We start from the raw sequence: 12,979 nt of genomic DNA, 5'->3' as shown, positions 1-12,979 counted from the left end.
AGGTTTAATTAGATATGGCCTCTCATCCACCACCGCCACAGTAATAATAATAATAATAATAATAATGAGGCATCACCAAAAATGTATTTATACTTCCAGCCAAAGTTGAAGAGATACAGTAAATTGACTTTCTCCAATATTGGACTAATTTGGCTTGCTGTAAAAAGTTAATTGAGAGGGTCAGGAAGCAAAAACGCCCTGTCAGAACCAATTAGCCACCTCACACATCTCACTGTAAACTTAATAATGTTTGTTTTCTGCCCATTCAGAGATTTTCTTCATTGTCTCCTCCTGTACAGTCTTACCTCAAACGCAGCATTGTTTGAAACTCTCACCTCCGTTCTGTGTAGGTGTTTGTTTATAGAGTTTGTACTGATTTTCATCAGACAAGTGGAACCCTCACAGGAAGTGCAGATGAATTTTGATTGATGCGTGCTATTGGCCAGCTGTATTGTAAGAGGAATATTTCAACATGGAGCAAAGAAGATTGTGTTCTTGTTTAAAAAAGATCATATTTAACCATAATAGCTCTGTTAGCCCCGTGGGGACATTAAAAAGGCTACAACAAGAGTCTTTTTTAACTCTATGCACAATATTGTAATAATGTTGAAATTGTTTTCAGTTCATTCTACTGAGAAATCATATATATTATGATGTATGGTTGGATAGTTTTTTACTAATGATTTCCTTAATTTTGTGTTATTAAAGGGACCTTTTGGTGGACAGTTATTTATGAGCTTGTGGCTTTTTGCTTATTCATAATGTAACGAAAGATTTCAAATGAAACTTGTATTTATGTTTTTCTGTCCAGACAGGGCATCAGAGGTGGTGGGAACAAGAAATCCCAAACGAAGACAACATCCAGAAAGGAGAACTTCTCACCTACAACCTCACGGAACTCATCAAACCCGAGGCCTACCAGATCCGTCTCACGCCAATAACGCGCTTCGGTGAGGGGGATTCAGCTGAACGAATCATTCGATACAGTGGTGAGTAAAAGCTTGAGTTATGACCTTTATGGTTCTGTTTATTGGGTTATTACAGTTTCTGTCTATTTCTGCCTATGTTGGGGATATTTTTTGTTTTATTTTATTTTATAAATACTTATATACTGTAAGTATTGAATGTGCTTTTGGTATATTTTTTTGTTTTGTTTTGTTTTTAGTTGTGTACAAAGCTGTTTATCAGATTGATAACCTATAAGAAGACATTTGAATTATTTTTTATGTACTAGAGACCTCTACAGGTTGTGTACTTGATAAATACGTCACACTTCAAGTCACTCATCAGATGACGTGTATTTGATTGCAGTTGTTGTTCTTATTTCATCTGTTCAACTGGAACAGCTGTATGTTAACATAACAGCTAACATTCTATATAGGACAGAGATTGATTTCATTGTTTTCCTTTGTGTTTCTTGAAGAGGCCAGTCGAGACACAGGTAATGTATATCAAGTCACCTAAACCCCACACGTGTGGTTTCCCTTTCTTAATGAAAAAGCAATGGTAATGTTGCAGCTCTATGACCTCACACAATGACTGGATGCACACGGGCACGTTCAGTAATTGTGCACAGTGTTCTGTTATCAAGCTTCCACAACTCTAGTGTTTCGTGAAATTAGAGACTCTCTGAAGGTTCTGACATCAGTCCTGGCTTTTGGGTTGTAACATGAAATAGTTTGTTTGACATATCCTGTGTGACGCACCGCAGACCATCATGTAAACTATTTTCAGCAAAATGATACATAAGAAATGACGTAAGAATTATATAATTTGATATAATTTATTATATTTAAATTATTTTTTATATTATTTTATATATAAATCAAATTATTTGACTCTGCATGTACTGTAGCTCATAAAAATAAAATCATTTAAAAAAAATTTAAATAAACGTACACTGGTACCAATTTATATAGCCTAATTTATATACAGTATACTGTATGTATGATATATTTAGATTATATTATGTATTCTATATATATGTTTTATGTTAAATATTATTTTTGTACAATTAATTGTTTAAACTAAATAACAAACCAAGAGGGATGTAGGCTTGTCGTTTTTTAAATACTAATACAATCTTGTAATGTGGATGCCTAGAAAAGTAGACTATAGGAAAAAATCCAAAAAGGAAAGAAATCACTTATTATTCCACTTTTCCTCACAGAGTATTCAGCCACTTACCCATGTGATCTGAAGCCCTATGGCTCTACAGACTCCTTGTGTCCAGTAATGGAAATACCATTGGTAAAAAATTGAATATGTCTCTCTCTATAACATCTCTCTCTGCTGTTCTATTCCCCCTGAAGTCATTGTGCCACGGGGCTCATAGGAAAAGACCATCCGTATGATGCGATGACTTTCACACCAGGACTGCTTCCATCAAAGAGTCCGGCTTTTGCCACCGTGACATTATGCATTTTAATTGGTTCAAATAGCCTGGGGAAGTTGATGGCGAAATCACACCAGTCACAATCAGTATCCCAGCGTTTAAAGTAATATGTCATCTTTGAAACTTTATGTAAAAGCTTGAACAAGTTTTCTGTTAGGATACCTTCTGCTGGTGTGCTAAAAATTGCTCATGTGGGACACTAATGATTTTTTAATGTTGAAATAATGCTGATATTTTCTGGCACTTTTATAAAACAATATGTCACCTCCATCAGCCAAACTGTTAGGAGTTATTTGGGATTTGCAAGTAATTCCCCTTATTTTAAGTCTTGTTAGTAGCAACACCAGACATACATTATTTGTAATATTCAAAATGACAATTCAGTACCAGTTTGAAACCATCCTGTATTCCTAATTCATTCACATATCGATGTGTCAGTATTTACAATAAATATTTGACATGACAGCAAACATTCTTCTGTATCTGATGGTGTTGACCTATATTGAGAGAGAGAGAGCAAGAAAAACACTTTTTTTTGAGAGAATGGAAGAACTAGGACAATAAAATACAGCTGAATACATCCGAATAATCTTTAAGAGATTCATCCAAATAATTCCTTGCTACATAAACCTTTATTTTTTAATCTCATAGTTTGTTTTATTCCATGTCTCAATGATCAGTGTTACTGTTTCCAATGAATGCAGAACATTTAATTTTTCTCTTTTATTTGTGGTCTTATATTGGAAAGGCAAGACATTGCAATGTGTGGCAAATGCTGAGCAATGTTTGTTAAGACTTGCGATGGCTAGAGTTTGGACATGCTTGGACACTGCCAGACAAATTAACAAGCTACCAAGAAGAATTGATGGAGTGTGTCAATTGGTATCATTCTTTAAAGCACTTATTCAACACATAAACCCGCTGCAGCCTGTAGATTGCTTTGGAAAGCCACCAACTGGCAGCTATTTATGAGCCTTTTAGAGAAGACAAACAGCGTTGAGTACAATGTTAACAAGCTAAAGGAATTGTATTGTCAAACAGTTTGCACACCTCACCGCACCTTCAATGGTATTATACATGTCAGTATTTGTTTTAGTTGTTTGACAGTGATAAAAAACCATCCACGTCAGTTTTTCTCAAACAAATTAAGCTTAAACAACTAAAAATCAAGCTGTTATTTGTGTTGTTTTTAGTTTTATATGTGTACATCTTTCTAATTATGCCAAGCTTTTTAAGATTTTATTGGGTAGAAGCTGTGACTTGGGGGCTTCAAATATTGCTATGGACAATGGGGGGGGAGGGGGGACGTGGGGGGTTGGGGGCGTGGGGCTGGGGGGATTTAGGTTCACTGACCTACTAGTCATTTCAATTGCTAACATGTATAGCATTATTATATTATAGTCTAGCATTATACCAAACACCATGTCACTGTTTTCATTTAAAGTCTTCAAAGTATTATTAAATACCCTTTAAAGTTGAAGTGTCACTATTCATCTTGAAATATTTATATACAATTTTTAAATGTTATACTATAATTCGCCTAGGAAGAGACTCAATTTGATTTGTTGTGTGTAATAGCGTGTGACACTTTAGTATGATATTAAAACTAATTTACTTTTAATGACAGATGCAATAAAGTCATATATCAGTGACTCAAAACCATAAGTAATAAGTGAATATCTGAATCATTTAGCCATCAGTTCATTAAAACAGCATATCTTTCTTCTGCACATACAATGCTTAAGCATGTGACTGTATACCATTTCATTGTTTGTTTCCACCAATGCTTCACAATAATATTCAAATTCAGTCCGAAGCAATTATATTTCTATAGCACCTTTCACACTGTGTTGCAAAGCAGTTTCATTTACATTTACATTTATTCATGTGGCAGACGCGTTTATCCAAAGCAACTTACATTGCATTGTATTATACATTTTTTGTTTCTGACTATGTGCTGACTCGAACCCATGAACTTGGCATTGCTAGTGCCATGCTCTATCCACTGAGCTACAGGAAAGTTTCGCACACATAGATAGCAGAAACAGAAGTACAGAGATGTAAATACCAAAAAATAAATAAAACCGAATACACGGTGTTATTGCAATATTTCTTCAAGATGATATATATAGGAGACACTTTTGTAAGTATGAAAATTTCAAATTTGTAGTGCTAAGTGCTGTGTGTCACTTTTCATGGGATGTGTATTCATAAAACGGACTATAAAAATGACTTTCTTAAAGATTATTAGAATTACTGTCTACATAGAAAGATGACAGAATTGATGACAAATACATTTGATGACAAAAATCTTTTCAAGTACCTATCATTCTATATGAAAGCTTGTACCTACATCATTACTTTCTAAAAAAAGAAAATTGATCAACGATTTACAGTATATAATTTGAGACTATGAATGTGTCCAAAATGTGTGTATGGTATATAATATAAAGGGATAGTTCACCCAAAAATGATAATTCTGTCATAATTTACTCACCGTTTTGTAATTTCAAACGTGTATGACTTTCTGTCTTATGCAGAACACAAGAGAAGATATTTTGAAGAATGTTGTTGACCGAACAATAGCGGTACACATTGACTTGAAATGGTTTCGTGTCTACAATAGAAGTGAATAGGTACAAGTACTGTTCAAATGATCTTTTGTGTTCTGCAGAAGAAAGAAAGCCATACAGGTTTAAAACGACCTGTATGACTCGTTTTGAGGTGACAGAATTTTTTATTTGGGTGAACTATCACTTTAAGACTGAGACATGTAGTCATTAGCATGCTAAAGTTTTGATCAAATATTGTATAGAAATATCAAAATGCGCTATAGAAAATGTAGAACGTGCCTTGATTTTCCCTCTGCGAAACTCGACAGCTCTTGTTGATAAGCATGCTTTCCATTTAAGATTCAGCTTATTTATTTTTAGTAATCTTTTGTTTTTGTATGGGACGCTTTACTTGAATTTGTTTGAACTCTGTGTTGAAATATTGTGTCAGAAGTGCCTCTGGGTTTCATATTGGTATCTCGAATCCCAGTCTCTGAGATAAGACTGCGTGACGTGTTTCACACATAAATACTGCATTACTGTGGGTTTATACTATGCTCAGAACAGCTCTATGTTGTTATCTTGCTTGTTCTAATCAAAGGCCTAAATATTGTTGAATTTTACCTTAAAGCTTGCCTGTGAGTGGGACAGCAGTGAATCGTCTCCGATATACTGCGTCAAATTGTTTGTGTGTTTAATGTTGTTTTAGGTTTTGTTTTTTCCTCCTGCTTCAACAGTTCCAGTCGTTCTTTTACGGGAAAAGCGAGAGGGAGAAATGCAGAGAAAAAAGATGGAGCCCATCAATTAGCGTGTGTGTTAATGCGCCACGTGTTTCCAAATACGCAACATCTGTTTTTTTAACCAAGGCAGGCCTTCTTCTCCTTAGCCCATTTAAAAACAGCTGGGCGCTTTACAGAAAGGGAGATGAAACCATTGCTAAATTAGCTTCTAGATTGCAATTTTAGAAGTAACGGCTAGCCGTGAATGGTTAATATGAAATGTGATTAGCGTGGAAGAACGTGAGAGACATTTTGATCGTGGCTTTTTATTCATGAAGTTGTTTTGTGATGGAAACAAAATAGGGGAAGTGATGTTTTAACAAATATTCTTTAGGGTTCTTTCATGAAATCTCATTCATAGCTTTTTCCATCATTCATTAAGGTTTAGATTATGTTTATGTAAACATGTTTTTGGTAAGACTACATTCAATGTTTTATATGAACGCACACATTGTAATTCATTACAGGAGTTTATTATTGGGCACGGTTCAGTTTGTCATTCCGGTTGTGATCAACAAAGCCCAGAATATAGATGAATTTCAGCTGCAAATGCAAAATTAGCTTTTAAATTGTAGAAGGAAATAGCTGTGTGTAGTTAATATAAGATTTAATCAGTATGGAAATACATATGAGACATTTTGATCATGGCTTTTTATTCATGTTGTGTTTTAATGAAAAGAAGATTGATGTTTTGTGTTCTTTGGCAAAGCTGCAAAAAGGTTTTTATCTTCGAGGATGCAGACCACCTTCATTCATTCAGCAGAAGTGTCTCTAGGTTTTCAGTCTTAATTAAAGGGGCTCGGCCCCCATATGCGAGCATTAGCTGATGTACCTCAGAATAGAATATTTCTTGCATTTATTGCCAAAGAATATAGTTTTGAGTATTGCTTTTTTTCTGGACTTACCTCTTAATATCTTCCAACCTCTTCAGCCCCACAGGTGGGTCCACTATTGCATCATTAAATCTATAAATTGTGGAGCACAAAACTAGACATACGGTCAGCTTTCTAACTGCATTTATTGCATCATATTTTTTTGCATCATAATTCCACAACCAACCCCCTGCTTGTGAAAATCATATGAATAATATTCAGTTTCATATTTGTATCAAACTCACAAAACATAGATAATTCATATAGGAAATCAAAGCTCTTACTCTCAAGAATATCACTGTATATGTCAATGATCTAGCACTAACATAGAATTATTGTCAAATTATTATCGAATTTAGAGAGTTTTCTGGAAAATTAGACTATTTTTATCAATTTACTTCAGTGTATGTGGGTAGTGCACTCTTAAAGGAACAGTTCACCCAAAAATAAAAAGTCTGTCATCATTTACTCACCCTCGAGTTATAAAATTCTTTGTTCTGATGAACACAGAGAAAGATATTTTGAAGAATGCTTGTAACCATACAGTTATTGGCCACCATTGACTACCATAGTAGGAAAAATTACCATAGTAGTCAAAAGTACAGTTTGCGTTTCTTACATTCTTCAAAATATCTTCTTTTGTGTTCAACAGAACAAAGAAATGTATAAAGCAATTTTCCTTACTAGTCAATAGTGTTCAAGAACTGTTTGGTTACAAGCATTCTTCCAAATATCTTTCTCTTTGTTCATCAGAACCAAGAAATGTATAAAGATTTGAAACAGCTTGAGGGTGAGTAAATGATGACAGAATTTTTATTTTTTGGGTGAGCTGTTCCTTCAAATTTAGGTAAAAATGCAAAATATGCACCAGAGCTTAATAGGTAAAAAAAATACAAATGGCAAAAAACCTCAAATCTTTTTAAAGCAATATCACTGGCTGACTTTCCCAAGGACACAGTTTTTTTGTGTACTGTGCTTAAAGTCTCCATTTTACTCTCAAGTATTTTACTGTCGTCTGTACCGCACATATAACTTTTTTCACGCCTGCCTTTTAAACTTCCATCCTTAAATGGCCTATAAAACAAAAAAATGTGTCAGTCAGACAGCTCTTCCTGTCTAAGTGGGCGGTTTTTCGCCACTTAATTTGCAAAAAGCTCCAGACCTTTATCTACAATCAAAGCGGCTACTTTTCAGCAAATGTGAAGAAAGATGACATAATCACAGAATTTTCAGAATTTATAGCAGATGGTTAGCTCGACCGAGACCTCGATAGACTCTAGCAGCGTCTATGTAATCATTCATTCATTTCTAAATTGAATTTATGGAACCAGACGTTTATAATTGATACCCCCGTCAACTTTTTCCTTCCTTATTTGTATCATCAATTTTGCGCGGCACTTCTTCCCCCCGCAGTTCTCAAAGTAGACATTTACACTGTCAACCCCTTGTGAACATCTGCTAGGGTTGAACGCTGTTGTGCTAATCTCTCTCATTATAAGAGCTCGATCAAATGCCAGAGCCGATGCCATTCTGAGTCCCACAAGACAACTGTACTCATTTTACTCCAGGATCAAAATCTGAGAGACACAATTAACATAGTTCTCTAAATCCTTCTACTGCGGTTGAAACCCTGAACATGAAATGATATTCTCAAACATTTGAAGATCCTTCAGAGAAACTCTCTCAATGATTTTTACTACCGCAAATAAAAACACACTTGGGAGAACCAAACAGTTTCGCACTTAGCAACTTTTCACATTTTATTTCTTTTTTGTGTTCTATTAAGCCACCGAGCTTAGTTGGTGAAACGGGGATAGGTTTCAGTCTCACTATCTTTTGCACACATGCCCTCGGAAACCTTTCATCCACAATGCACTTTAGCCCTCAATGAGACTGCCTGCAAGCGCGCGGCTTTCTGCTCCGCTCAGATAGGCTGCTTTTGCATTGAAGGAAGAGAGATACAGGTCTTTATGGTTCACCTGAGCATTGCACAGCCCCGTTGCGACTTCTCCCTACACAAACACCCCCTCCTGCACCAACACACTATTTCATTGCGCCTGTAACCGTGTGATACATGATAATGATGCCCAAAGCACCTTCTAAACAGCACACTCCAAGGGCAAACAGCATTCTGTCGTCTCCATGTCCCCTGCTGTTCTTTAATATGGTTTATTATTAAACTATTAACTGTAAGCCTTCCACTGCTTGGGAATAACATTCATAACTTGTTTTCTCTCGTTCTATGTTTCAGCTCCAGTGAATCCTCATTGGAGTGAGTATGTTTTGAATTTGTTTGAAATAGCAGTATAACCAATTAAATAAAAGTATAGATGGCCATATAGATTGTGTTTATTTGGTATTCATTGGTATGTAAAGTACAGTTCTAAGTTATACACGGGGGGGGGGGGGTTATTGAATAGATCCTGTGTCAGTGTATGAACAGCTTTTGGAAACTCACACATACATGCATACAGTACTGTATGTAGTATGAATACATGAATATGAGATATACAAATGTTTTTGAATCCTTTGAGGTTCAATTTGATTTCATGGAAGACATTCAGGTTGGTTTATGTGCTATTTGTAATACACCAGGTTAAGTGAATACTCTCTGAAGAATGCTGTCTAAGAGACAAACCCAACCGGTGGGTTATAAATTAAATTACATGTTAATATAACCTATAGGTTGTATAATATAAAATGTAAACATTTTCTGGGTTAATTCAACTTGACTGTTGAGTTTGTCTCTTTTTGACCCAACGCTAGGCTCAAAATAATCCAGCATTTTTCCTGTTTATGTAACGCCGTCATATTTACTCTATATTTATCAGTAAATTAGTACAAACCTGTTAATGTGACACACTTTTTTGTTGGCTTTGATGATGACTAAATAGTGTTTTTACTGTACATATTTTTTGTTTTATTTAAGATTTATGTTTTATGTTTTTTTTTAATTGGCTGCATGTGTAGAATTTACATAAGAATACAAATGCGATCACCCTTGAATGATAGAATGATCTGATATAGCTTTGTGGATGATTTCTTTGCATTTAAACTGATTCATATTCATAATTTAACCCTTTGCTGTATCTTGTATAGATAAGTTCCACTGCAACTTTGAAGAGGAAAGTATCTGTATGTTCACCCAAGATAAAACGGAAGAGTTTGATTGGACGAGACACAGCGCTGCCACCAGAAACACGAAATATACACCCAACACTGGACCCAGCAGCGACCGGACTGGATCCAAACAAGGTATGCTTTCCAAACCACTGCACATGTGGCTTTTAATATGAAATAATTTGTCCTCACTAAAAAAATTATAAAAATGCAAAAATCAGGTTAGGGGTTACATATATTTTTGTCACCAAACAAAACTGCAAAATATTTAACCAGTTTGCTTTGTTGAGATACCCACTTGACATGTTGATTCTGCATGTTATATTATATTAGTATATTTTATCAGCGTGTCCATTCTCTGGACATCAAACATGTGATTTTGACATTACTGGCATTGAAGCGTTGGCTGACCATTCAAGCTACAGTAGAATGATATATTGAACATGAAGATGAATATGCTTTTACTAATATAATTTTAAATGACTAATAAACAAATAACACATCACAAGTTTTCACAAATAGCTTAACGAATTGGCATTCATCCGAGATAGTGGATGTTGAGTAAAACACTCATCTTCTTAGCAAAGTGAAGGCTTGTGATTTTGGAGAAAGGCTCTAATAACATTAGCGTCCAAAGGCACTTTCAATTTCTCATGTTGCTAAAGCAGGAAGATGGTCAGTGGCTTCCATTAGCCGCGCTCTCAGTGAAATTGTGTCAGTCATTAGCTAGACATCAGATCATGACGGATTCAGTTGAAACTGGATCATTTCTACGGGTCAACACATCGCTAATGCAGTCAGCACTTGGAGGACTTGGACAAAGTAGAGGAATGTGAAAAGTGCTAAGTTTAAATAGGTATTGTCAGTAGTTTTTTGATGAAGTTTTATATAGCATAGCTATTTGAATAAATAGATGTTTAAGGGTTTGACATGTGTAAGTCAATAGCTCTTTGGGATGCTCTCATCCAATATAAGAGAGTAACAAAGCTGTCTTTTAAAAAGCTATAAGAAATGTGAATTGAAAAATCGGGAGTCAATAACGTTCTATTGATTATTCCTTGTCAGTGCTAAATTGAATGGAGGTACGTTAAAGCTTTGTGAACTCATCATGTCTTTGATAATTTAGCAAGTGTTCTCTATCAGATCTGAGCTTCTTTTGTGTTGCAGATGCTACACATTTATAGACATTGTGCTTATTTTATATATATATATATTACTGTAATAAAACAATAGGAACTATCACAGAATTTCTAATAGATTTAATGCTGATTCTAATGGCTTCCCAACAGCCAGTTGGCCATTACAGTTACACAAGATCTTTTTAACGAGTTTGTTAAAGTTTATAAAAGCAATGGTTAAACTCAAAGTTGCTTAGGAAGCTAAATAAGGGGGTCTAACTTGAATTTCTGAATATTACCTACCTTGAGCTTCATGATGCCCAGAGGAGTGCCCTTTGACAGCCAGAAAGCATCTGAAAATCTTTTGATTGGATGTACAAGTTTCGTGTATAGAACAAAGGTTGTCAACAAGATGTGAAAGTGTGAAATTTCAGAACAATAATAAGGATTTATTCTGAGCGCTGTTCCATAAAAAATAGCTTACAGCACCTTTAATTGTCTTTCGGCTTGTCCTGGGCTTTTACGTCTTTAAAGGTTAAAGCCAGGCTAAAGAATATAAATCCGGTGCTTCTAATTTTGCAATAGCAGAGAAATGTAAGACAAATATGATGTTCTCGTGGCTCTCCCTGTACGCACTGTAGCTAAAGTAATGTTCAATTTCTTTTCTTTTATGTGTTTTTTCCAGGCATCTATATGTACATCGAGACCTCACGGCCGCGTCTGGAGGGAGACAAGGCGAGACTATTGACCCCATCCTTCACAGTCGCCCCTAAAAACCCTTATGGGAATGTGGTCACCAACCCAACTTACTGCTTAAGCTTCTATTACCACATGTATGGACGGCATATAGGTGAGTGACAGTGTAAACCAGAGCAGGGCCTGTATGCCTGCAGCTTTGTTATACAGCATGTATTCTGATGAAGCAGTCATTGTGTTTGGACTCCTGATGTGATCAACTGTGGGGAAATGTATGCAAATGACTCTCTTCAATTGTTTGCGCTTCTAATTAGTGTCGATGTGCAGTCAGCCGTAACCTCGGCACCAACTACAGATGTTTGACATCATAACTCTACCGTACAAAATGACTGCGTTACGGCCTGGTCGGTATGGTCGAAGTGTCAGGCGACAACAGGGTTGAATGATTATAAACTCAATATGATAGGGAAATTATATGTCATTCCATCACATACACTTTTGTTTGTCACATTACTTTTGTAACATCTACTGTATGCTTATGTATATCCAGATCCTGTTACTCGTTTTTATATTCTTGTTAGTTCTTTTTTTATTCTAGAAGATCATCAAATACTGTACATGAACAGTGCCCTTAATTTTTAGCTGGTAAAGTTTTAAAAACAAGACGTCTGGATGAACTTTATATAGACTGTAGTGCACTATTTGTACTACAAAATGGCGTAGAATAGTGCATAAGTGCACAATTTGGTTTCCAGCATTAGTGTCATTCTGCTGATGTTTCGCTACCAAAATGAAGATGAACTAAATCACTCTTTAATGACTCATGACTTGAATTAAAAACCAATTTTATTGTTGCAAGTTATTGTTGAAAGGATGTTGAAACGGTGGCTCGAGGAGCATTTCCCATTTATTTATTTGTTTTGCTCATCATGACTTCAGTCAGCATTATATTGAAGCGTAATCACTCTGCAGGAGAACTTTGCTCGAGCAGCATCTGATAGCTCAGCCTCTCTTCTGCTACGTAAGTGAAACAGCGACCGTTGAGTGCAAGAAGTGTCCAGAGTTCCACACTTCATATTTTCGGTTGAATGAGTGCATCATCCGGGTACTTAAAGTTAGGGCTGTGCCGATAAACGATATCATATCGAATCGCGATAGAATGTATTTCCAAAACGATGAGAAGCTATTGGCATTTTGACTCGATATGGATTAATCTTACAGTCTAACAGAACGCAGAAATAAACGCAACAACAGTCAGTCAGCGTGCAGCTTTTATCATGCGCGTCAAAGTACAAAGTCCATTTCATACTGCACTTGGCAAAGAAAACTCAACACGAGGAGGAAAACATGACTGGAAGCGGAAACAAAGGTGAAACTAACCTCGAGTTGTCATCACGCGGTTTATCAAGTGTCTTATTTTCCTTCGCAATCGCCGGTTAAACAAAAC

The 12,979-nt window shown here is 35.7% G+C and overlaps 1 protein-coding gene across 2 annotated transcripts in view; it reads left to right on the top strand.

Moving 5' to 3' along the window:
* mdga2a (MAM domain containing glycosylphosphatidylinositol anchor 2a) overlaps positions 1–12,979 on the top strand; it is a 151,107-nt gene that overhangs the window by 123,820 nt on the left and 14,308 nt on the right. For both annotated transcript variants that reach the window (XM_057343597.1, XM_057343595.1), the window contains 4 exons: positions 812–989; positions 8,850–8,870; positions 9,698–9,853; positions 11,522–11,686. In XM_057343597.1, coding sequence (XP_057199580.1) covers positions 812–989; positions 8,850–8,870; positions 9,698–9,853; positions 11,522–11,686 — 520 coding nt within the window. The remainder of the gene's footprint in view (positions 1–811; positions 990–8,849; positions 8,871–9,697; positions 9,854–11,521; positions 11,687–12,979) is intronic.

The sequence above is a fragment of the Triplophysa rosa genome, linkage group LG10 (genome assembly GCF_024868665.1).
Source record: "Triplophysa rosa linkage group LG10, Trosa_1v2, whole genome shotgun sequence".
Classification (NCBI taxonomy): Eukaryota; Metazoa; Chordata; class Actinopteri; order Cypriniformes; family Nemacheilidae; genus Triplophysa; species Triplophysa rosa.
This window is presented reverse-complemented; position numbering and strand designations above follow the sequence as displayed.